The sequence below is a fragment of the Mesoplodon mirus genome (genome assembly GCF_964341445.2).
Source record: "Mesoplodon mirus genome assembly, chromosome: 10".
NCBI classification, from domain to species: domain Eukaryota; kingdom Metazoa; phylum Chordata; class Mammalia; order Artiodactyla; family Ziphiidae; genus Mesoplodon; species Mesoplodon mirus.
In genome coordinates this window covers 14,885,407-14,911,510 of record NC_138986.1, presented here as the reverse complement: position 1 = coordinate 14,911,510, position 26,104 = coordinate 14,885,407, and the positions used below count along the sequence as shown (strand labels likewise).

Sequence of the window (26,104 nt, the reverse complement as noted above, 5' to 3'; positions counted from 1 at the left end):
GTAAAACAAAGTTGGATAAGACAATATCTAGACCCATTCGTGGTCAAACCCTGATTCTTCATAGCATCTTCTTATATTGTGGACTCGTTTGATTCTCACAGTCTTATGATCCAATGCAGTTATTGTCTTCATTTTACAAATAGAGACAGTACCACTCAGGGTAGGGGAATTGCCCAAAGTTCAACAGACAGAGAGAGAAGGAGACACAGCAAGAAATTGACTCTTGGGGCAATGCTGTCTACTTGGCCTTCCTGCATCTTTTTGCGTAGACAAAGTAATGCATAGATAAAACCATGTACCCATTTAGTCAAATGTTTATTCAATGAAAGTATGTATAAAAACTTACAAATCTGAGAACTCAACTATACATGAGATAGGATGACGGGATATTCAGTTTTTAACATATACGTACAGCACAGTTATTAACTGTTCTTCCCTTTCCCCTTCGGTCCTTATTTCTGGCTCCTGTTTTATCCTGTGAGACTGGCCTAAAGGAAGATTAATGGACAACTTTTACTGCTTTCAGGCCGATGGAGGAAATTTCAGTGTTTAAAAAAAAAACAAAACTGGAGACTAAACATTAAGTTTTTTTCCCAAACAGCAGTTAAGTGTTTTGTCCTGATTTCTCTTTGCCATTTTTGATGCTTCAATGAATGTTGCCAGTAAACTATTAGCATTAACATTTAAACTCATTAAAGTTGCTACAGCTGCTCACAAGTTTCCCTGTAAGATGCATATTCCTGTTATCTTTTCCCACATATACACACTGATTTAAAAGCAGCTGACTGGTGCTAAAAACAAATTTACCACTGGCAACTGCTAGAATGGCATGTTGTTTTCTATTCAGAAAGACAATCTATAGAACAGTACTTTCAAATCTGATTTTTAAAACTGACAAATTTGTCAGAAACTAAAACACAGTATTTTGTTGTTGTTCAACTTTGAAAGAAGCCAGCAATTAGATAAGGCATTTGCATTAATTCACCTGTTTACATCAAGTATCCACACGTTTTCTCTTCCAAACACACAAACTCACAGCTTGTCATGTTTTATCCAACAATTAAGATTGCCATCACATTATTACTTTTTCTCTTTTGTGTTTTGTTCAAGTAGATTTCTTAACTAATAATTTTTCTTAACCGGACATAATCTCAAAGGATGCATTCTGAAATAAGACCTCTGGAGGATAAATACTAAGAACGTTTTCTTGGATTTAAAGTTTCCCCACACCTCTAGATTTTGCATAGTACAGAGCCCCACTGTATCTCTAAGCAGCATGCTGTATTTTCAGACATTGTCTTTCTGAGAAGGAAGACTTATTACCCAGGGAGTCATAATTTTAGCTTACCAAATTGCATTCGAATTGTTTTGTTTTGTTCTATACCATTCATTAGTTCCAAGTATGCTTTTAAATCATCCAAAACTTCTCGAAGTCTATTTGAGCTTATAAGTACTACTGACCATTATCTTTCCAATATCCCCTGAATTAAAGTAAATATGTTCCAGGTTTATAATGCACAAAGCCTTTACGGAGGAGGCGGGGCTGGGGACGGGTCAGGGGGAGGGGGAGGGAGGGGCGGGGGCCTGTTTGTATCATGCCATGGAGAACGAAGTTCTGAGTTGGGGGAAGGGAAGGAAGATAGTCTTTGTAAAAATGACAGTTTTTTAAAAAGATAAGTAACATTCAGTCTAACAACACTGTTTCTTGTTCCTTTTTGATGGAAGCTAACACTGGGCGGTCGGGCTCCGTCACTTCAGAGTCCCCACTGCCCAGGAGAATGGACCGCCCTTCGTCTAGGGCGAAAACGTCTGAGTTCTGGTTTTGGCATGAATGTTTAACAACCTCATTGGGAGTTGAGAACGTTTTGTCACACAGGTTGCATTTGTAGGGTTTGTTCGTCTGTACCAACATGTTGTCCATCTGACTGCCTTCCTCAAAGGTGCAGAGTTCCAGGGTCTGTTTGTCCACCATGGTGTACGTGTCGATGCTCTGGTTGAGGCACACGTGCCGGGCAGCCTGGTTGGCCCTGCAGAAGCTCTTGTCACACGTGCTGCATTTGAAAGGCTTCCCGGTGTGTATGTACATGTGCTCCCTCCAGTGGCTCTTCTGGATGAACTTGCGACCGCAGATCGTGCACTCGTACTTGCGCCTCTTGACCTCCCTCTCCTGGTCCGCCTGCTCCAGGTTGTCAATGTCCGCGATGTCTGAGGGCGGTGGCGTCTCCGAGTGCGGCTGCCCGTCGATTATGGGCGAGTCCGAGATGTGCCGCAGCTCGCTGTCGCTGATCATCCCCGCTTCTGGCACCTCCATGGCGTCTTTTCCTAGGTCCGCCGTGTTGCTGCAGAGGGACAGGGGCACGCGGCTCTCTCCGGGCTGGCTGGCTGTGAAGGGGACCCCCGTGTGAATCTGGAGGTGCTCCCGCAAACTGCTCCGGAGCGTGAAGCGCCGCCCGCACAGGTGGCAGGCGTAGTACTTGGGGAAGCTCCCGTTCCTCTTCATGATGCTCGGCTTGACGTGGGCTATGGTGAGGGGCGTGGGCTGCTCGTCCGAGGAAGAGGCTTCCAGATTGGTCTCCTCCCCTGGGGGCGGGGGAGGAACAGGAGTGGAGACGAGGTCGGGCGACAGTGAGGTCTGCAGCGGGTCCGAGGGGGTCATGTGTGTCCGATTCACCTGGGTCAGATTCGAGGGCAGCTGGGAGAGCTGGGAGGCCTCAGGCACCTGCTCCTGGCTCATCCTGGACGTCTGTGGCCGTGGCTCTCGGCCAAGTTTTTCCGGCGCTGAAGCAATCTTGGTGGCTTGTCTCAACTGATGATCTGCAATCTGAATGCCATACAAGGAAGACGCCAGCGGAAAAACCTGGTCAGGATGAGAAAAGGCTCCTTGACTGGCCAGGCTGGCCTCCTGGATCAGCGGGTAAGCGTGGAGAAACTTGATCCCCTGCTCTAAGCGCACCGGGTCGATCAGCTGAGGTGCCATCTTCCCCGTGTACATCAGATGCAGGAGGTAGCTGAAGATGTCGGGCTGGATGTCAGTGGGTTTCAAACGGACACACTCACTGAAAGAAACAGGTAAAAAACAAGTCTGTGAGTGAACGTCAATTCATGACTCAAATGACAACATAAAGCCTGGGGGAAAAACCCGGTACTTACAAAGGCAAATGAAACAAGACCATCTCACATATATCTTACTGTTCATTTCATGAACTAGAATACTGGAACCTATATAATTTAACTCTAATCCTATTAAGAACAGAGAGAAATACAGTAAAGATATTTTAAAGGACCGAGAAAGGAAAATTCATGTTAAACCAATGTGGTATCTTAACTCATAGACTCTTGAAGCAGTTTTTCTCCTAGTAATCTACGTAAAATTATATCATATATAAAAAAACTTTGTGTTTTATGGAGATGATCCATTGCTTTCTATCTCAGAGTGGACTGTGACCCAGTAGATGGTTAAGAACCACTGACCTGCAGATCTTTTAGCTAAATGTCTAGGACTCTGTATTGATCCAGTGCCATCCAGAGCTCAGCAGATCTTTCAAGGTAAGAGTCAAACAATATAACATGGGGGCGCTGGACTAGTGCCTAAGAGCAAGACAACAAAAGTGAGAAAAAGGAAAACCTCATCCTACCCCTGCTCTGCAACCCTCTGCTCTCTCCAGCATGAGGATGGAGAGCTGTAGAGCTGGGAAGAACAGGAAAGGCAAACCACATTCTAGCTCGAATGGAGCCAGATCACTGCCCCAGCATTGCTAGACTGCATGAAAAGCAGCTCTGGGACAACTCAGTTCCTTATCAAACGTAATCATCCTCATCATTAGAACTGTAGCTGGGATTTTTTTTTAATTGTTTCTAATATTCTCCAGTTATCTTTTAAAAAATTAATAATTATTTACTGGCTGCTTTGGGTCTTCATTGCTACGCGTGGGCTTTCTCTAGTTGCGGTGCACGGGCTTCTCATTGCGGTGGCTTCTCTTGTTGTGGAGCACGGGCTCTAGGTGCGTGGGCTTCAGTAGTTGCAGCACATGGGCTCAACAGTTGTGGCTTGCAGGCTCTAGAGCACAGGCTCAGTAGCTGTGGGGCATGGGCTTAGTTGCTCCGCGGCATAGGGATCTTCCCGGACCTGGGATCGAACCTGTGTCCCCTGCATCGGCAGGCGGATTCTTAACCACTGCGCCACCAGGGATGTCCCTGCAGCTGGGATTTATAGGCATTTTCTCATTTAATTGCCATTAATTCTCAGTTTACAGATAAGGAGTTAAGGTTCAAAGGGATTTATACCTTGCTCAATATCAGAGTTAGTAAGCAATGGAACTGGGATTTAAATTTCAGTCTAACTCCTAAGCCAAAGCACCAAGATTCTTTGGAGCATTAAGACAACCCTGTGTAGTATATGAGGCAGATCTGATTATTCCCATCTGACAGACATAGAAACTGAGGTCCCCCAAAGTTAAATGATTTATCTGAGGTAGCTAAAGCAGTTGTGGCAAAATTGATTTTATAACTTTTAGACTTTAGTGTTTGCATCATCCCAGAAACAGCATTATGATTCAAGCAGCAATAATATAAAGGTCCCAAGAACTCTCCCTGGGCCACTAGGGAAACTCTAATGCATCATTATAAATCAGTGAGCTGTATATCTACATATTATAAAGGGGCTTCCCTGGTGGCGCAGTGGTTGAGAGTCTGCCTGCCGATGCAAGGGACACGGGTTCGTGTCCCGGTCTGGGAGGATCCGACATGCCGTGGAGCGGCTGGGCCCATGAGCCATGGCTGCTGAGCCTGCGCGACCGGAGGCTGTGCTCCGCAATGGGAGAGGCCACAGCAGTGAGAGGCCCACATACCACACACATAAAAAAAATAATAATAATAATACATATTATGAGGTATGTGTGCTATCACATACTGAGTGAATATATTCTATAGACAGTGCATTTTTTTAAAGTATTTTTAAAAAATTTATTTATTTAATTTGTTTATTTTTGGCCGTGTTGGGTCTTTGTTGCTGTGCGCGGGCTTTTCTCTAGTTGCGGCGAGCGGGGGCTAACTCTTCATTGTGGTGCGTGGGCTTCTCATTGCAGTGGCTTCTCTTGTTGTGGAGCACGGGCTCTAGGCACCCGGGCTTCAGGAGTTGTAGCACGAGGGCTCAGTAGTTGTGGCTCGCGGTCTCTAGAGCGCAGGCTCAGTAGTTGTGGCACACAGGCTTAGTTGCTCCACGGCATGTGGGATCTTCCCAGACCAGGGCTTGAACCCGTGTCCCCTGCATTGGCAGGCGGATTCTTAACCACTGCGCCACCAGGGAAGCAGGACAGTGCATTTTTTAAGTTTAAAGACACCTTCCTTGAATGCCTTTAGAATTTATAATCATTTTTGATTATACCACTTATTACTATTATGATTTACTATTACTATTAAGCTATTTATCTTATTAACAAATATTTTCCAATATGCTAAAATAGTATCAGTATATTCTGCTCTTCTAAATTTAATATTTTATTCTGTTAAAAAAAGGGGGTAAAGTGACTTTAATAGCAATTTGTGACAAAATAGATTTGAATAATTACTGCATCGCTATCAATGTGTGTATATTTCAACATGACTGCATACAAATAATTGTGTGGGAAATGTTTGACTATAAAGTATGGGAGCCAAAGAATAAAGATCAAGCCTAAAAACCAGCACCCCTTTGACGGTATAAAGAGGAAGAGTTTATGTCACTCTGTTTTTAAAAAAGACACACAGATCATTCATGTCTGTATTGGGAGTCTTTTTATAGTCCTTTAAGTTATTTATATTCCTTTAAATAGGAGTGCAAATGCAGGTGGTCCTCCCTTTAAGCACAAGGTAAGTGCCCACAATATTATGTGTATACTAGAACATATTTAGATGCTTTAGGGAAATTCCATATTCAAAATAAAGCTGCAGGGATTAGGTGTGGTGAAGAATACTTTCATAATGTAAGCAATCAACTCCAGATTGAAGTAGTGGGGATCTTTCCAGGGCCAGGCAAAGGCCTATTTAACCAGGAAGCCACAGGCCTTCAGAGATGCAAATCACCCCAGGAGACTATAGGGCACCTTTTGTTCTGTGGGTAGGAATGCTCCTCCAGGCAGGAGGAGGGGAGAGGGAGCCCCCCTGCCCCCAGGGCAAAGAAGAGGGAAGGGTAGAAATCCAAAGCAGGGCTATATTTTTCAGCATCCACGAGAGGTAAATACAAAGCAGGGCTATATTTTTCAGCATCCATGAGACGTAAATCCAAAGCAGGGCCCCTTTCCAGAAAAACTGTTGTACGTTTTATAATTTCCCCTTATTTGTTATTGTATAGGTTGTCCTCTGTCTACCGACTGTGAATGGAGGTGACTGGACAGTAAATCTCTCAAATTTTAAAGAACTTCATGCAGTTTCTGAGGGCAAAGAAGGGATGGGGCTGGGGAGGCCCTGTCCACACTTCAGCCAGGCTTAGAGGGAGAAGGAAGGACTCCAGGGGCCGCAGAGCTGGTGAGGAGTCCCCAGGGAGAGGAAAGCGGCGTGTCCCTGGGGTCTACTGCAAGTGCCCAGGGCTCTGGGAGGTTTCCAGACACCCATTTATCCTGATTTGTTCTTTTTTTTTTTTTTTTTTTTTCTTTTCTTAAAGCAGAAGCACATAGACACATTCAAGGCACTTCAGAAGTTATTATAAAAAACTCCTTAGGGGGGCTTCCCTGGTGGCGCAGTGGTTGAGAGTCCACCTGCCAATGCAGGGGACATGGGTTTGAGCCCTGGTCCGGGAGGGTCTTGCATGCCGCGGAGCGGCTGGGCCGGTGAGCCATGGCCGCTGAGCCTGTGTATCCGGAGCCTGTGCTCCGCAATGGGAAAGGCCGCAACAGTGAGAGGCCTGCGTACCGAAGGAAAAAAAAAAAAGCTCCTTAGGGCTTCCCTGGTAGCGCAGTGGTTGAGTGGTTGGGAGTCCACCTGCCAATGCAGGGGACATGGGTTCGAGCCCTGGTCCGGGAGGGTCTTGCATGCTGCGGAACAACTGGGCCTGTGAGCCACAACTACTGAGTGCGTGCCCTAGAGCCCGCGAGCCTGGAGCCCGTGCTCTGCAGCAAAAGAGGCCACCGCAAGAAGAGGCCTGCGCACCGCAGTGAGGAGTGGCCACCCGCTCGCCGCAACTGGAGAGAGCCCGTGTGCAGGAACGAAGACCCAGCGCAGCCAAAAAAAAAAAAGAAAAAAGTTATCAACCAATTAAAAAAACCCCAAAAAACTCCTTATGTCACGTTCCAGCCATTGCTGTCCTTGACGGCTGTCCCTCCCAGTCCGCCAGACCTCCTGTCGATTCGCTCAAGCTCGCTCTGGGCCACTCTGGTCATTTCCAAGTGCTCTGGGAAGGACACAGCTCTCTACAATATGCTTACACCTAAGTGGTTTGATTTGCCGATGTCTGTGATGTAACACTTTTATGAAGGAAAAATATAGTTTTAGCACAGCTTCAAGCCCTTCCTGTAAACTTTCACAGTCATTTACATTTTCAATCTTTCCTTCACTAGACCCTTCAAGTAAAAGTTGGGCTTAAAGAACTTTGAAAGTAAGGCTTTAAAAATAACGTTAGATGTTGTCAGAGGTTGTACTTCGCAAGGCCTGTCTCTGTTTTATTTTTGAGAGCTCCAAGTCTGCAGTGCTACGTGATTTAAAACGTTCACTTAGAGTAGTGTCCATAAGACAGAGACATCTAGTGGTAACTGCAGACATAAAACACTCTCTTAAGTGTGAAAAAACTGTATTCTTGGTCTCTCTCTACAGTAGCCAGCAGTTAAAAGCATGGCTCTGGTCTTTGTGCAGTATTCTCTTCTCACCAGAGGTGGTCAAGGCCTCAGGCAGCCCAAAGGGCACGTGCCAGCTCTGGGGCAATAACACACTGTTGCTCAAACTTGGGGCTCCACTCTGCACCAATATCACATTCCTTTGTTAGAAAGGTATCTGCTTACTGTTCTACACTTAAGTTTCCTGCATCTATTTAAAACTCATTACATTATATTTTTTTATTCCTCAAAATGAAAACCTGTCCCTTTGCAAGACAATTTAATTCATTGCGTAGAGACTTCCAGTGCCTATTAGCTGTGATGTCTCTGACAATGAAGGAAACAGGAGCATCCTTAGTGTCCCAAGATAAAGCAAGCTCCGCCTGCCATTAATCCTACTAATCCCCCATTCTGCTCCTCTAGACATTTATCAAGTGACTATTATGCACAAATCCCCGAACTATAGGCTGCAACTGTTCAAAAACATTTGTAAAACCCAGTCTCTGCCCTCAAGCATCTTACAAATGAGGGGCGGTAAGTATGCAGATAACAACAACAAAGGGAAAATACGTTGCTCTTACAAAACGGCATAAATAAAGTGCTAATGAGAGAGGAAGAGACTGCTTTTGATCATTTGGGCTCCCTTGATTGTTGGGGGGGCGGAGGTCACGGAAGAGGGGGGCGGAGGTCACGGAAGAGGTGATATGTAAACTAGGACTCAGGGAGTGAGCAAAAGGCCAGCAAAGTGTGGTCCAGGTGGGCGTGAGGTCGGAGAGAGGCTGGAAGGAGGTCAGGCTTCATGCCTGGCAGGGCCTTGAAAGACACAATGAGGAATCTGTGTGCTATTTTGATGTGTGATGGGTGTCCTCTAGGTTTCCAATCAAAGGAGTAACACAATCTGGTAGGTTTCGGATCAAAGGCACACTCCAATCAAAGCAATGCTTAGGAATATTAATCTGACAGTAACGTGGAAAATGATTAGGAAATGGAAGTGAGAAGGGAAGGAAAGAACTAATGTGAGAGGTAATTATGAAGAAAACATGATTTGGGCGCCGACGGGATACGATTTTAGAGAGATTTTTAGTATGGCTTACTTGAAGAGAAAAAAAATAGGGAAGTCAGAAGGGACTTCAGGGAAGACTTAATTCAGTTTTAGACATGCAAAATGAGATAAAAGAGGATATTCAATTCTAGATGTCCAGCAGGCAGCCTGTGGCCTTGGGAAATAGAGTTCTGGAGACAGAGAAAGATCAAGCCCAGAGCTGTCAACTGGTTTCCAGCAGAGGCAAGATCCGGGAAAAGATGAGCGCCCATCAGGAGAGGCAGAGAGAAAGCAGCGTGGAGACCCCACTCACCAAAACTGCAGGAGGCGCCTGTGGAGAAGGCAGAAAAACAAGGGGGATTCAGAGTCATCAAAATGCAGGTGACAAGCCTTCCGAAGGAAGAAAACAGTCGCAAATGCTGCAGGGGACAAGGACAACAGAGACTGGGAGGAGGCAGTGATTCTGATGAGGAGGCGACCTTGGAAAAATGATGCCAGTGGAGCGACGGGTGGAAACCACAGTGCCAACGGAGAGGAAGAGTGTGGGATGAGGAGAGGAGAAGCGAGGCCATAGGTCATCCTTTGTAGAACTTTCACAGTGAAACAAAGGAAAAGCAGCACCATCACGCAGGTAGACAGCGGTGTCACGGAAGGGCTGAGCCTTCACAGGCTTGGGGATGGCAGTGGGGGTACAAGTATAAAATGAAAAGTACAGAATGAAAACTGCAGGGTAGGATCTGGGAGCATAAGGGCAGGAGGAAGATTGTTTTCCTTAGACAATCAGGGGCCCTTTTCTCCACGACAGAGAGATGGGAAGAAAAAGACTGTGCGAAGATAAGGAGATTGAGACATTTTAAGAGAGAAAAGAAGGAAACTGTGGGAATTCATGCCGCCAAGCTTCTCATTAGGAGACTAGGATAAATACTCAAAGTCTGGGGGAGAGCCGGGACGGGGCCGGAGGAGTGAGAGGAAGCTGCCTTCATAGTGGACCCGACCCTGCCGATCCTGACTGTGTCAGTGACCCCCAGCGTGGCTACTTGGAGGTGGAGGGGCTGCTCGGGGCAAGTGAGGTGATGAGGGACTGGGAACCCAGGGAGAGGCAGCGAGACCCCCGGTCGTGATGAGGGCAAAGAGCATGTTCATGGGAAGGAGGGCCATGGAATTGCAGAGTCTACAGTCATTAGATTAATATCAACCACGTTAGTTACCTGGTCTGATGGACAAACAACATCTTAAAGTAATTGGAGAATGAAGCAAGAACTGATTTGTGTGCCTTGAAGTACACATCGCCGATGGCAACCGTGCAGTCACACAGGAAACCAAACTCGCGCTGAGCGTTTAACTGCTGCAGAAGAATAAGTCCATGGTTGGCCAAATCCATTTTTTTAAAAATCTGCAAAGCAAACAATTTGGTTTTAAGAAAGACGATTCACAAATAAGTAGTGTCTTTAGAGTCACCAATAGTAATGGTCCCGGCTAATAGGTCAGGCACTGCTAGAAATGTTGCATAAATTCACTCAGTCTTCACAACAGCCCTGTGACGTAGCTCTGTTGTTACTCCCATTTTACAGATGATGAAATTTACGGTGAATTCGGGGACTGCGTGCTTTGCCCAAGTTTATACAGATGGTAAGTGGAGAAACCAGGAAATGGACCTGAGCAGTCAGCCCACCAGACAGCAAACATTCTTTTGTCGTTGAGTTTAAGATTCCAAGCGCAAATTCTAATGATCCATCAGAAGTTGTCCAACCTTCCAGAGAGAAAAGTAAATTAAGGTGCTGGGGTGTAGCCACAGCAGGGTAGGGCCAAGATCTCACCAAGTCTGGACGATCCTCCAGCTCCTGCCGTGTGGACAGGGCTGCCGCTGGCAGGGCTATAATAACCCTACGTGGTTACTCCTCCAGGGTGAGGGCTCAGGACGGATCGTCTTCTCCATCTTTTGTGGAGGAGGAAATGGGCTTCGAGAGGTGCGAGTAGTTAGCCTGGCCCATCTGGCCAGAAGGTGGGGGGAGTCAAAATTTAAATCTGAATGCCCTGACTCCAAGGTTCTAACGTCTTTATTCCTCACACTTCACTCCAGCAAACCACGTGGCCTCAATCTATTTGTAGTAGGGGAACTGCCTCTGGGGGAGCCGGTGTATCAAATCAGTAAACTCCTGATGTGCTCCTTCCCACAGGCAGACAGCATTTATAAAAGCCCAGCACACAAATATCAACATTATACTTAACAGTATACTTAATGGGGAGAGAGAGCGAATGCTTTCGCCTTAAGATTGAGAACAACGCAAGGATGTTCATTCTCACTATTCAATATAGTACTGGATATTCTAGTTAGAGCAATAAAGCAAGAAAGGAAATAAAAGGCACACTGACAGGAAAGGAAGAAATAAAACTGTCCCTGTTTGCGGATGACATGACTTTTATATACACAGAAAATCCCAAGGTATCTACGAAAACTCCTGGAATTATTAAATGACTTTGGCCACGCCACAGGATACAAGATAAACATATAAAAACCAATTGTAGGGCTTCCATGGTGGTGCAGTGGTTAAGACTCCACCTGCCGACACAGGGGACACAGGTTCGACCCCTGGTCCGGGAAGGTCCCACATGCCGCGCAGCAGCAAAGACCCAACGCAGCCAAAAATAAACAAACAAACAAACAAACCCAATTGTAATTCTATATACTAACACTGAACACGTGGACACTGAAATTAGAAATATGTCATTTATAATCACACAAAAAATGAAATACATAGATGTAAATCTAACAAAACACGTATAGGACTTGTATACTGAAAACTACAAAATGCTGGTGAAAGAAATCAAAGAAGATCTAAATAAATGAAGAGACATACTGTATTTATGTTTAGGAACACATAATATAAATCAATTTTTTCTAAATTGATATATGGGTTTGATATAATTCTTTTCAAAATCCCAGCAAGATTTTCTTTGTAGATACAGATGAGAATATTCTAAAATGTTTATGCAAAGGCAAAGAAACTAGCATAGCTAAAACAGTTCTTAGAAAGAGTAATAAAGCGGGAGGAATCAGTCTATCCAATTTCGAGATGTATGATATAGCTACAGTATTCAAGGCTGTATGGTACTAACAGAGGGATAAGCACACAGATCAATGGAATAGAATAGAGAAACCCACATAAATATGTAGAGTAGATTTTTGACAAAGGCACGAAAATAATTCAGTGGAGAAAGAACAGTTTTCAACAAACGGTGCTGGATCAGTTGGACTTCCATAGACCAAAAAAAAAAAAAAAAAAAAAGGAAAAGGAAAAAAGAAAAGAAAAAGAACTTTGATCTCATATCTTATATAAAAATTAACTCAAAATGCATCACAGACTTAAATGTAGAACACCAAAACTACAATTTTGGGGGAAAAAATGGGATAAAATTTTAGAGAATCTAGGATTCATCCAAAGTACTAACCATAAAAGGAGAAATTGATAAATTGTACTTCATAAACATTAAAAACTGTTGTTCTGAGGAAGACCCTGGTGAGAGGATGAAAAGACAAGCTAAAAGGTAGGAGAAAAAAATGTGATAAAGGACTAGTATCTAGAATATATAAAGAATTCTCAAAAGTCAACAGTACAAAAACAATCGGATTAGAAACCTAATGGGCAAAATACTTAAGTGAGGATATGCAGATGGCAAACAAACACATGAAAAGACAGTTCAATAGCGATTAGGGAAAAGCAGATTAAAACCACAGTGAGATTCACCACATGCCTAGCAGGGTGGCCAAATATAAAAGAACAACAATCAAGTGCCGGCAAGGATGCGGAGAAATGGACTGCTCATGCCATTGCTGGTGGGAAGGTGAAACGGTGCAGCTGCTCTGGAAAAGTAAGCAGTTTCTTTAAAAATTAAATATGTAGTAACTACCATACTACCCAGCAATTTTACACATGGACGTTTATCCCAGAGAAATGAAAACTTAGGTTCACACAAACATCTGCACCTGTATATCCACAGCAGCTTTATTCCTCAGTTATAAACCAGAAGTGCCCCAGATGCCTTTCGATGGCTGAACAGTTAAACAACGTGGTATGCCCAAACCACAGGAAACTACTCAGCCTTAAGACGAAACGAACTACAGAAACAGGCAACAACCTGGGTGAATTATGTCCCCAAAGGTTACATACTGTATGATTCCATTTACATGACATTCTTGAAAATTATGGAAGTAGAGAACAGATTAGTGGCGGAGGGGCGAGGCGAGAGGACGGCAGTGATGCTTGGCCGTAGAAGGGCAACAGGAGGGAGCCCTGTGGTGACAGAAACGTTCTGCAGCTCAATGGTGTCAATGTCAATACCCTGGTTGTGATGGAGCAGAATTTTGCAAGATGTTTCCATTAGAGGAAACTGGGTAAAGGGTACATGAGCTCTTTCTGTATTATTTCTTGGGACTGCATGGAAATCTACAGTTATCTCAAAATAAAACATTAAAAAAGAAAGGCCCATTACACATTAATTAATTAGATTAAAAATGGATCACCACGATGCTTAACTTCAGAATCAGGGAAGCGACTGTGGAGAAAGCATTACCAGTAAGCTTAAAAACAAAAATAGAAACAGAAACACATCGATTCTTACTCAGCTGGTGCTTAACTCCTCACCCTCTTTCCTGTTCTAGGGTTAGGGTTAGGTTCTGGGGATGATCTGGCAGATACAGAAATGGACAGGTGTGCCCTAAAATAAATGAACCAAGTGGAATGCTACTTTAAGAGACTGATCTGGTCACAAAGCAAGACTCCAGAATGTCAAGTATTGTGTTTTCTACCAAGAGCTATATCCAAGCATGAGAAGCAGGAGAGCCATCCCTGTTTGCAGGAGTTTGAGTGTGAGGAGACCTGGACTGTAGTCTTGCTTGCAGGTGAACGTCAGTGGCGTGGATCGGGAACTTAGTTCCCAGTGTTTTCTGCGTATGTCAGAGAAGGCGAAAGCATGAAGATCAGGAAGGAGAGACAGGGACATTGCCAGGTGGCAAAGTAACCGGGATGACTAAGAAATATCGCTCTCATCTGACCTCCACCAGGATATAACTTTAGAAACTTGCCTTCAAGGCTGTTCTCTGAAAAGTGCCAGAACACTTCCTTTCCCATCTTACTAACTTGCCTTTCTCTACAAAAAGTATAGTACCTATATGTCATTCATGTACTTTCACACTGACTTGAGCTATTTGAGGTCTTGCTAACCACATTTTACAAAAGAGGAATCAGGCTTAGAGAAGTCAGGTAGCTTGCCCAAGATTATAGAATCCCTAAGAACAAGAAGTAGGGTTTAAACTGGGGTTCATTTGTTTTTTTGGAACACACTACGTACAAGTATGTCTGTTTAAAATTAATAGGGGATTTTTTATGGCTACTTTAAAGTGTATATACTTGTTATAAGAGACTCAAATATTATGGACACACAATAGTGTCCATCCACCCCACCCATTTCCCCACACTCTGGCCAACACTGGGTATTATCACTTTTTAAAGAATTTTTGCCAATATCACTTTTTACCTTCTATGGATTTAATGATGAACTGAAGTATATTTTTATGTCCTCTTGCTTCTCTTCATGAGCTTTGCCCATTTTCTATCAGGTTATTTGTTCTTTTTTCTTATCAATCTGTAAAACCCTTTGGATATAAAGAAAACGAGCCCTTTGTCACATATGTTGCTAATATTTTTCTCTCTTTTGTTTTAGAGAGATTTTTGACATATAAAATTTTCATCAAATTTATCAATATTTTATAGAACGATTTTGAGGTTTGGGGTTTTTACATGAACGGATATATATCATCTCTTCGATTTAGCAAAATGTATGGCTCCCCCCTTGTTCCAAAACGGACTAACGTAAGTATCTTATTCAGATCATAAGAATAAAACTATGATAAAACTGAAAAATGTTTATTTTTAAAGAGGGTCTACTAGTTATTTTAGGATCTCAATTTAGGGGCATCTAGAATAGGAAATGAACTGAATGTGTCTTTCAAATACAGAAGGCAGAACACATGTCCGGAGTCTCTGAAAAGTGGAAAAACCAAATGAAAGGAGAAACAAAGAAAATGTGTCATATGTTCATATTTCACATGGGGGGAAAATCCCATACAGATCAATTTTTAAAAATCTTCTTTACTCTAGAGACCAAAAAGCCTTTCTCAGTGGGAAAAAGAAAAACCACCCCCTAGATTCTCACATATATGAATGAACCTGAGAAAACAGGGTAAGAGGGTAGAGGGAGGAGAGGGTACCCGGCTTGGAGCATCTCAGGGAGCTCCTGCCCCACCCCCATCCAGCTGACAGTACTGCCCTTTCCCCAATCTTCTTTCCTTATCACGGCCCCCTTCATAATCATTTCCATGAGGCTTTACTTGCACAGTGCTGCGTAGATTGAGGATGCAGCAACTTCATGGGCTGGCTGTGCTCCAGGCTACCCCCCTTGAGGAAATGCACATCTGCTCTGCTCACAGCCATCGACTGCTCACCCAACCACATTGCTGCTGCCCGCCAGCACTGAAATGGCCCTGCACTGCCCACCAAAGTCACTGATGGCCTCTTGCTCCCCAGCCCAATGGAAGAGCAGCTTATTCGACCTCTCTGCGGCATTTAATACCCTTCTTCCTGCTCCATAAATATTCAGGCCCTGCTTCCAGGCCACCGCACTTTGGTTTTTGTCTCACCTCTGGCTATTCTATTTTAATCCCCATCAAGATTCCTCTTTTGCTCCTCTGCCTTTGGTCCACAGCCCACTTCTCACTCTGCAGACTCTCTGTGGTGATCTGGTCCACTCTCACTTGGCTGCCCCAAAGGAACCCTAAATTCAGTCTAGGCAAAACAACTCAGATCCCAAAGGGACAATAAAAGCGATCGACACAAACCTGTTCCATCTGTATCCCCAGCTCAGTGCATGGCTCCATCATCTACCCCTCGACCAAGCCAGGAACCCCGACTCCCCTTTCAGGCCTCTACCTCTCACTCCCCATATGCCACCCATGTGCCACCAATTTAAACTCTCTGTCCCACCCCACGCCTTAACTCTACCTCCCTACTCATCTCCCCGTTTCCAGCTCTAGCCTCTCCAACCTATCCGTGTGGAACAGCTAGAACCATCTCTTCAAGGGCAAATCTGATGTTACCATCCTGCTGAAAATCCTCCTCCTGTTCCCCCACCGCCTTCGGGATGAAACCCAGATTCCTCAACATGGCTTACAGGTGACCTCACCGCTGCTCACTCTGCATTCCGTACTCTAGTGCTAATCTAAACTATTGGTTTTCAGACTTCTGGGCTGCCAAGACCTACTAAAAACAAACCAAGCAACCTTGAAACTGGGGGTGCAACAGAGTGTGCTCCCTCTTTATTTTGAAAGAAAAGACATAAAATATTTACATACCTGCTAGGAATGGAGAGCTTTTCAACATAAAAAGGTAGACAGGACATAACGTCAGAATATACTTCTAGAGGAAGGACAGTGGCACTATATTCAACAGATGGAAAAAATTTTTTTCTAATGCAAAAAAAATTGCAACATCAAGTTTTACTTTATGACATTAAGTTGTGCCTAATTGTTTTCTTGATACAAGACTGTCCGTTTGGTGGTCTTTACCAAGTGATCAACAAGTGTCCCACTGTTCTGAAGTCCAGGCACGATCACAAATCCAGTTTTATCTGAGTATATTGACGATAAGGAAGACAGAATGATGTATTTCACTCACTTGGGAAATTCTGGGTGAACTGACATAAACTGCAGTTTTCTTTGCCCAGAAAATGTCCTGAATGCCCAGGCCGTTCTTGGGCTCCTAACAGAACATAACACTCACTGCTCAGGGGCCTCCCTCTCAAAGCTGAGCAGCTCAACAACCTGATTTCTACTCACATGGTCAGGAGACGGGGCCTGTTTGAACTGGGCCTTGGAACTTCTGTGCAGGACCTTTGAATGTGCTACTTGCAGAGGGACCACCACTGACCGCCTGCCCCTCCCCCCAGCTCTACTTGTCCTTTGCAGAATTTCCCTGACCTTCAAGACTGGAGGGTCTTCTTACCTCCAGAGCCTCTGTGAACCTGCCTGATGCTTCTGGAAAGCCAGCATTGAGTGCTACTTTTCATTTATTACTTTATCCCATGTGCCTAAGCATACTGTCTGAGGTTCAATATTTGTTAAATAAATTAAAAACTACATGTTTAGAGAGGAGAAGAGTGTTGAGTTCCCATCATCGGTTGGCCCCTGACTAGTTGGGTGATTTGGGGGTAAAAGTTCAGTTTCTGTTTTTCCTAGATTAACTCCAAAATTCTCATCAATTTAATGTGTGCTATATTTTGGAAGGATTTTTCAATTTTAAAATGTCACCTCGTGTTTCTTCATGCTAATAATTATGTTCTTAATAGTGCTTCATAGTTTATAATAACCCTTCACACACATCATTTAATCCTGGTCAATACCATGGTATATTGTCTTCTTACTATTTGTTTCATTATTAATTATAACAATAACCACACCATTAATAATAAATGACCACGTATGTGTCAAGGATTAATTAGCCTTTTTCCAGAAAAAATTTAGACTTAGGGAAGTTAAGTAACTTGCCTACATGCAGAGCTAGCTCTTAAGAAGCAGATCTGGGAAGTGGTCATGCACATCATGAGAGCTTTCTAAGGTGCCAGGGGCAGTGGATACAAGTATGAAGAATACACAGAGTTCAAGGGTATAATCAAATAAGTACACAGATTTCTAATAGCCAACTCTGAGAAGAACTATCAAAGAAAAACATAAGGAACTATGAGGTCATAAAACTAGGGTCTAATTTGGGGATTGTGGGTCAGGGAAGGGGTTTGTGAAGAAATACAAGTTAAGCAGATATTTAAAGAACGAGAAGAGTTAACTGGGCAAAGGTAGAGTATTCCAGGCCGAGGTATCGGCATTTGCAAAGGCCTTAAGACAGGAGGGAGCAAGATGCAACTGAGGAACTAAAAGAAGGTCAATGTGGCTGAAGGGCAAAGAGCCAGAGAAGAATGAGGCAGGTGAAGCTGAAGACTCAGGTTTTGTTAAGGATTCTGGTCCATATCTTAAGAGCAGAGCAGTGAGGAGCTCCCAAAGGGGATTTGAAGAAAGGTGACATGACAAGATGTGTACGATATAGATATCATTCTGAGCTGATCTACATGATCAGATGGCTGTAGCTGAAGGGCCAACCAAATAGGGGATGGTGGCAAAGAGGTGGGCAAGGGGAGGCCTGTTAGAAGTGGTTGAGAGGGGAGGTCTTCCGGTGGTCTAGAAGAGAGATGACAGATCGTGTGGTGGCGATGAAGATGGGAGAGAGATGGACAGAATTTGAAAAACAGAAGATAAAAAAATCAGCAGAACTGGTTGTTGGTGGATTCAATGGAGGAGGGTGGGGGAGATTAAGGTGTCCTAGGTAACCCCCAGATTTCTAACTGGTGTAACTGGATAGAGCATGGGGCTCCCCCCGGTGGAGGCAAAAACCCAGTTTTGTGGGGGAAGATCATGAGGTTCGGTCCAGACACGTTGGGATTGAGATGCTTTTGAGACATGCCAGGTAGGGATGTAGGGTACTTGTCGGTCAGTAATGTTGGTCTGGAACTCCAAAGTCTTGTCTGTAATTTATGTCAGAGAGTCTTTGGAGAAGCCAGGTGTGTCTGACTCTAGCAGTCACATCCGTAAATCATTACATGATAGTTCAAAGAGGTTAAAACTGTAAACTAACGGGAGTCCACTGAACCCTGGTCTTCTGGGTGTACATTTCACGCTCCTTCCACGACACTACCTTGCTCTACAGGTCATTCCTAAAAGTTCTTACCAGTCGTAGTCACAGAGGGCCAACAAACTGACATAAAACTGAAGACCTATATAAAGCCCCTACCCATTCAACACTATAAGTGGAATGTAAAAAAAAAAAAAAATCATTTGTCTCTCCTAAATCAGAATAGTGAGCAGAGAGGAACTGAAGACAAGTAGAGATAAAGAGGGGAGTCAATTCTTAAAAGTGAGATTTCACAGAATGCCTTTTTATGTACGTGTAGGTGTACAAAGTGGCTTTTTTCTTAAGCAAATTCAGAGACTGTAAGACATAGCATGCTGAAATAAATTAAAAACACTTTCCAAAGCCAAATACAAATAATCATTTATATTATTTAATGCTTTGGGTTTTGTCTTCACCACTGTATCACTCTGAAAATGGGATACTACCTAGATGTCGAGTGCTTTCAGCTGCCATCACATAGCACACGGTGGGCTGATCCTTAAGTAAATTACTCATCTTTTGGAGGAACAGCTGAATGGGACGAATGTAATCACATTATATTTTGACAACCCAAGTTCCTCCTTCATTTTTGGTATAAGAACAGGAGACCAAAACAGCTTTTGGGAATTGATGATTCACTTTTTAAAGATAATAGCCCTTCTAAGTTACTAAATACCACTTAGATTACCCATTTCAAGGGCACTAGAAGGGTCCTCTGGAGTCCTCGATTTTATTTAAGTGAAGCATAAATGAATATTGTAATGCACAGGACACCTCAGTAATAGAAAAAGCACTACCCACAAGTAAGATTGATTCTTTCAAGTAGTTTAGACCACTTACCAGGAGGAAAAAACTGCTTTTTCAATTAGTATTATTAATAATTAATATTTGAGGGCCTATAAAGTAAACTTGAATGAGGCTGGTTGTTTGAATTTTAATATATTTTAAAACCGTGTTTCAAGGCTAGGAAATATATTTAGTTGTGATGATAGGCTGACATATTTTTCTTAACCTTTCTTTAGTCAATCCTCCCCATAGTAATTAGGAAAAGGAGGAACATACACTTACCAGTGGCACTTATTCTGACTTTGGAAAGCATTGCATTTGTAAAAGATTTCTTTTTAATTGTATTTTGCTTAAGTTAACATTAAAATTAGTTTTTAATTTCTGAGTATAAGTTGAGGTCAGAAGGAAGGTGTTCAGGGATAGTTCAGATGTCAAGGAGAAGCAGGTCAGAGATTTATGGCTAAAAGGAGTTGATATTAAAGTGATAATCTGAAAGGTATTATGCTACAACCAACTTTAAGGAAATTTAGATGTGGATGTGACCACACAGCAAAATTTAAAACCTAATCTAATTTGCTTCTAATAACCCTCCAAAGTAGAGATTGCCTTCCTTTTTCATATGTTGTATGATGATTAGTAAAGTTAATCTGAAGAAAACATAATCACCTATAGGTGTAGCTCCATGTATGCCAGAGAGGAGCTCCAAATATATTTTAACTCAAAGTCTTAACTGACTAATTCACTTCAATATTTTATTTCAGGGTTCTCACACTTTTTGATATTAGGACCCCTTCACACTCTTTACAATTACTGATGATATCAAGAGCTTTTGTTTACATGGAATATAACTATTGATATTTATATTAGAAATTAAAACTGAGAAATTTAAAAACATTTATTAGTTCAATTAGACATAGCAATAATAAGCCTGTTGCATGTTAATATAAATAACACATTTTTGTGAAAAAAAATATCTTCCAAAATAACAAAAACATAGTGAAGTGGCATCTTTTTATATTTTTACAAATCTCTTTGATAGAAGACAACTGGATTCTGCATTCACCCTGCTTCTCCATTTACTCTGCTGTGGTGTCTGTTTTGGTTGAGTATTAAAGAACATCTAGTCTCACCCACATACGCAGTTAAAAAAAAAAAGCAAGCATTTAAATAGACTTTTCAGGTAATTGTGGATATTCTTCTTTGATATTACACCAAAACTTGACAAGTGGTAGTTTCTTAAAGGTTAGTTGTGCGATCTAAAAGTTTTATACATCAATGAATGAAATTTACCTGCTCTATTACAGTAAAATTCATTGCTGTCTCTTACACTTTAAATGGATCGTTTACCCATTCATGACTTTTAACACTGTCCATTGGTTATTTGGAAAATGTCAGCTCATTGAGTTATGCAGATCCTCCCAATGTTGACACATTTGGTCAACAGTGAAAAAGGCCAGTAACATCTTAGTATCATTATGAAAATAGCTTTGACCTTATGGAACCCTGAAAGGGTCCTGGGGATTCACAAGGGACCGTAGACCACACTTAGACAATCCCTGTTCAGAATCACTCTGGGGACATGGAGAATCTAACTGACTAGGTGGGGCATAGAAGAACGTGTGTACACTTTGAAATTGTTCTCACATTATTTTGAAGTTCACCCTTGCTTCATGCAGAACTTAGGGGTGCACAATATTTAAAGAAACTGTACACGAAAGCCTCTTGTAAGGTAAAAGATTTGTTTGATAAGTACTTAACCAGATACAGTAAAATGTTTTACAAATTCCTATCTTTGCACACGGAGCTTTCTTGATGTGAGAATGTCACATGATGCAAACCTCATGCATGTGAGCTGGGGATTCTGCGTTTGAGCATAAATACCAGCCTCAAACTTGCCTAAAGTCTTCACCATCTTGGCCAGCCAACTCCTTGTAAGTGTTCTTTCTGTGGCTACTGACTGCGTCAAGGGCATATCAGCACTGTAAAACACTACCTTATTTACTATGGATTCAAAGTAATACTTAAGTTTAATTTGTTAATAAAAATTATAACCTACTTGAGCAAAAAAAGGTTAAGAAGTATTCTTGACCTAATGCTTAGAATGTTAAATTTTTTTTTCTTCAGGGGAAAAAAAAATCTCAATTCCCTTTTTGGTTTTCAGGGTCATGCTTTGTGACCCAAAGATCATAAGGAAGTAGGAAAAGTGACAAATGCCCTTTTGTCAGGTGTATTTTGAAATTTATGGTAAAGTCTCCAGCTGACCAGCAGTTCCTCCCTTACTGTGATGGCCTGGCGCTACACTACTTGCCCAAAGTCTCAAAAGTTACTTCACAGAAAGGTGAGTGGGTCTAGGGATGAAGCAACAAGCCACAGGTAAGAAATGGTAGGAGAGTCTCCCAACTCCAAAGAAGCTGATCCCAAGCCAATGCCATAGGTCAGCCTTAGACATCTCCTTCACTTCCCACCTCTATGTTGGTGATTCTCAAGCTGGGGAAAAAGCATATCCCCTTACACAGGGACATGTATCTTCTTGGAGGAACTGGGGTAAATGCAATTTTATATAATTTAATAAAATTTTTATATCACAAAAGTGCAGATTTTGGAGGATAGTGCAAAGTTCATATTAACCATTAAGATAAAAAAGAAACTGTCATAGCTTTTATTCTATGACCTAATACATCTAGTGTTTATTCTCTGCTGCTGGAGTATTCCACTGGAAGAGTTGGTGGAACACCGTTTATTTACATCCTCTCTGAAGAGAAGCTTTGAAACTGGCAAGTAAGCAGCTGGACTGTACAGCAAAGCTTTAGGGGTGGTTTGTCTGCCATCCTGTAACAGGGTTCCTCCACTGTTGACTATCTGTGGCACCGATACCACTGGTATGCCACTTCTTGTACTTTGAGATCTGGGGATGGTTTCAACACAGGTCAAGTCTTTGTCTAGAAAATAAACTTATACAAACCACACATTTATTAAGTGGGAAACGCCCAGTTTACAGGAATGTATTATTAGTCGTAAACTTTCTTCTTCAAAATTACTTTTAACAGTTTGAAAATGCCCTGGACACACACCAAGATCACTCAGAATGCAAAATAAAAATTTCCTTTAACAATTAATTTTGGCTTGTAATAAATCAGAGAAATGAGGGTTTAAAATGTCTTAATTCTGATTTCCTAATAAAATCTCAGGCCCCTCAGACTAAAATGCTCGTGATACTTACACCCTGCTCCAGTGACCCATTAGGGGTCAACATAGAGGGTCGGTCCTAGGAAGGACTGGGCGGCCTGTTTAAGGAAACCCAGAGCACCTTGGAATTCTGCTTGAGCCCGTGACTCCGATCTTTTTAATACTTTATTTTACTAAAACAATAACCTATGAAAATGAATAGACCTGAGACTCACACGCCAAGGGGGCCCATTGTACGATGAAGAGCTAAGGAACACCGCAAACTGGGGGCGGGGCAACGAGCCTGGGTTATTTCCCTACGGCATAATTAGGAGTTCATCAGTTGAAGTTCTCGCAGTAAATGGCGTAGCAATAACTACATTTTCACTCTGCCCAACCACTTTCTTGCCCGCTCTGCTACCCCTGCCTTCTTCTTTACTGCCCTCTTAATTCACTACCAGCTAAAAGGGACAAAAACCTCGCTTCCTAAGCACCTTTTGCGTTACCACTTCCTTTGCAGCCTTGTGTAAAAATGAATGGTTTGGGGGTTTCGCTACACCGAGAAAACGGCCCCGGGGAGCAGCCTCCGCGCCCCAGCCTCCCCTCCGCGGAGCCCTACACGGGTGCGAGGGCCGCATCAGCCGGGAGCGCGGCTCGGAGGCCGGCCCCAAGGCCAAGCAGCCAGCAACCACAGCGCAGCTCCGGGCTAGCCTCGGCCTTACCGGAGGCATAGATCGCCCGTGGAGCGGAAGCTCGAAGCCGCCGCTCAGCGCGCCCACCCCCGCGGCAAGGGCGGGGGCCCGCGTTTCCCCCCACCCCCTGCCAGAAAGCGGCTCAACGGCCGCCCATTCAACCTAGTCCCGCTAGCCTCGCCTCGCCCCGCCCCGCCCCGCCCCGCCCCGCCACAAGGGGCGGGCGCCGGGACGGGGGCGGGGCCAGGCGCCGCGCACCCCGGCCCCGCCCCCATCCTTGAGGGGCTGAGGGGAGAGGAGGAGCGACGCACTCGGGCCGCGCCGCACGCTCTCCGCTTTCCTCAGTCCCGCGTGCGCGCGCGTGCTCGCCCAAGTCCCGCGGAGTTTAACACAATGCCGACGCCTACGCCGTGCGCAACGCCCCGGCCGGCGCAACAGCTCCGGCGCCGGGGGCGGGGTGGTGGCCAGACAGGGCGAGGGGAAGAGCGCGCGCGAGAGCGGGAGACAGCGCGAGACCCGAGGAGGCCGGAAGCGCGCGTGCGCGCCCCCGCCCGCGAGCGGGGAGGCGGAGCCGCAGCAGTAGCGGCAGCAGCTGTAGGAGCCGCTGCAGCTGGGAGAAGCGCCAGAGAGGCCGGGCCTGCTCCGGTCGGACCGGATCCCTCCCCTCCCCCTCCCTCTCCGCTCCCCTCCCCCAAACCCACTTCCGCAGCTCGCAGCCTTGCCGCCGAAGAAGCAGCGGCGGTAGCAGCAGGAGGCGGCGGCGAGGCGATTACGGAAGGATTACGCACCTGACGGGCCGGCCTCTTGGGGCTCCAGCGCGGGACGCTCACCGGCCGCCGCCGCTCGGGACGCGCTTCGCGGTGGCGGCGGGAAGGGAGGGACCGGCGACGGGGAACGGAACGCGAATCGCCCCCCTCCCCTTTCTCCCTCCCTCCTCCGCTCCGCCGCCCGCCCTCTCGGCTTCCGTCCCCTCCCCCTCGCGCAAAGCCCCGGATGGAGCCGCCGCCGACTCGCCGCCGCCTGGCTCCGGGGGATGGTTTTGTCAGGCGGCCAGAGCCCCGGCGCCAGGCGCAGCCGCCCCCGCCCTTGCGGGGCGCCCGTGCCCTCGCTTCCCAGAACCGGGTCCCCGTGTGGTCCGGGCCCTCCGCCTGCCTTCAGCTGAAGCCCCGGGACTGGGGTCATTCGTCTTCTTTGTTGCCACCGTCGCTGCCGGAACCGTTTGAGAGCTCCGGTGGCCCCCGCCCCCCCCTTCGCTTTCCCTGAGCCCGGGCCGGGGGCGGCACGTGGGCACCGGCCCCGGGAGGCGGAGGCGGTACGCGCTTACCTGTCGCCGGTGCTGCTGCGGCGGGGGGTGTGGAGGAGGCACCGCTGGGCAGCCTTGGCCGTGCTCTCCCCGCCGCCGCCGCCTCTGCCTCTCGCTGCTGCTGCTGCTGCTGCTGCCGCCGCGGTCGGTGTCTCCGGCGCGGCGGCGGCGGCGGCGGCGGGGCTTTTCCTGTCCGGTTACGTTAAGGTCACATGACCGAGAGAGCGGAGCGACTAGTGCAAAGAGGCTGAGAGCGGCTCCCGCCGGGGGGGAGAGGCGGCGAGAGAGCTGTGGCGGCAAGAGCCCCCTCCGCCCCCCCAGCCGCCTCCCCTCCCCCCGCCCGCCTCCGCCTCCTGCTGCTCTGCCGCCGCCGCCGCCGCCGCCGCCTGCAGCCCTAAGTACGCTGCCGCTCCCACCCAGGCTCCGCGCTCTACTCCAGCCAAACTTCTGCAGACCATGTGCAGCCGAGGCGAGGAAACTTCTCTCCACCTATTGGGGCAGGCGGCTCGAGTCACAAGCCCCATGTTTACATGAAGTGTTAGGTAGGACAATCCTGGAGATGCTCGGGGAAGGGATGGAGAATTACTGCTTGGATCCTTCTGCAAGCTTGTGCTTGACATCTCTTGGCCTATAGCTTTGTCCCTCTGCTTCCCGTATTAGCATAAATTTTAACCTTGAGATGGATTGGACTTGAGAACCAGGGAGATAGTTGTGAAATTACTAATACTTTTTTTTATCGCCAGTGGTAATTGAGAAGTCATAGTGGAGTAGACATGCTTGTTGGTGCCGTGTGTAGAGGTAGAAGTGCTTCCTTACAGACCAGATGAGTGTGATGTTAAGAAGTTGCTGTTAGGATTGAATTTGGTGCTTATTTCAGTAATTTGGTTTTAGCTTATGAAGCTTTGGTCCAGAAAAGTCGAAGTCTGCAAAGCGTGTTTGTTACTTACGAACAATTTACTCTCCTTTTAAGCTTTGGTCTCTTGAGATACTGTTAGAGTGGATTCCAGAGTTGGCCGTTCTGTTAAATTTAGAGGTCCTGAAATCTTTTAACGGGGAGGTCCTGAAACATGGTAACAGGGCAAGCATGGGGTTTAATATTCACTGATGGTCATTCTTTTTTTAAAATAAATTTATTTTATTTTTGGTTATGTTGGGTCTTCGTTGCTGTGTGGGCTTTCTCTAGCTGCGGCGAGTGGGGGCTACTCTTCATTGTGGTGTGCAGGCTTCTCACTGCAGTGGCTTTTTTAAAATTGCGGAACACGGGCTCTAGGTGCAGGGGCCTCAGTAGTTGTGGCTCACGGGCTCTTAAGAGCGCAGGCTGAGCAGTTGTGGCGCACGGGCTTAGTTGCTCCGCGGCATGTGGGATCTTCCCGGACCAGGGCTTGAACCCGTATCCCCTGCATTGGCAGCCGGACTCCCAACCACTGCGCCACCAGGGAAGCCCACTGATGGTCATTCTTAACATGTTAAAGTTTACTTTTGCGTTGTTGCCATTTTGCTAGAATTTTATTTATATCCTTAGAAGTATGATTTAGTCCTTTGAGGAATGCATTTAACGATTT

General features: G+C 45.2%; 1 protein-coding gene across 3 annotated transcripts; it reads right to left on the bottom strand.

Annotated features, from left to right (window-relative positions):
• Window positions 1-307: 307 nt before the first annotated feature.
• On the bottom strand, window positions 308-24,847 carry ZBTB2 (zinc finger and BTB domain containing 2). 3 transcript variants are annotated; one of them, XM_082633234.1, is made up of 3 exons: window positions 24,564-24,847; window positions 10,032-10,216; window positions 308-3,056 (listed from the first exon to the last, which is right to left on the bottom strand). In XM_082633234.1, the coding sequence occupies exons 2-3, from the start codon at window positions 10,202-10,204 to the stop codon at window positions 1,685-1,687; spliced, it is 1,545 nt and encodes a 514-aa protein (XP_082489360.1). In that variant the 5' UTR covers window positions 10,205-10,216; window positions 24,564-24,847; the 3' UTR covers window positions 308-1,684. The 3 variants fall into 3 exon arrangements, with proteins under 3 accessions (XP_082489360.1, XP_082489361.1, XP_082489362.1); XM_082633235.1 differs by lacking the exon at window positions 24,564-24,847 and adding an exon at window positions 24,028-24,137; XM_082633236.1 differs by lacking the exon at window positions 24,564-24,847 and adding an exon at window positions 3,472-3,588 and having other exon boundaries at window positions 10,032-10,114.
• Window positions 24,848-26,104: the final 1,257 nt, after the last annotated feature.

What these genes read in the sequence shown, in the direction of transcription:
- ZBTB2 (XM_082633234.1), bottom strand. Translation starts at nt 10,204, where the DNA reads ATGGATTTGGCCAACCATGGACTTATTCTTCTGCAGCAGTTAAACGCT. An exon ending in TTGTTTGTCCATCAGACCAG is followed by an intron (nt 3,057 to 10,031) that starts GTAACTAACGTG and finishes TGTTTCTTTCAG; the next exon opens with TGAGTGTGTCCGTTTGAAAC.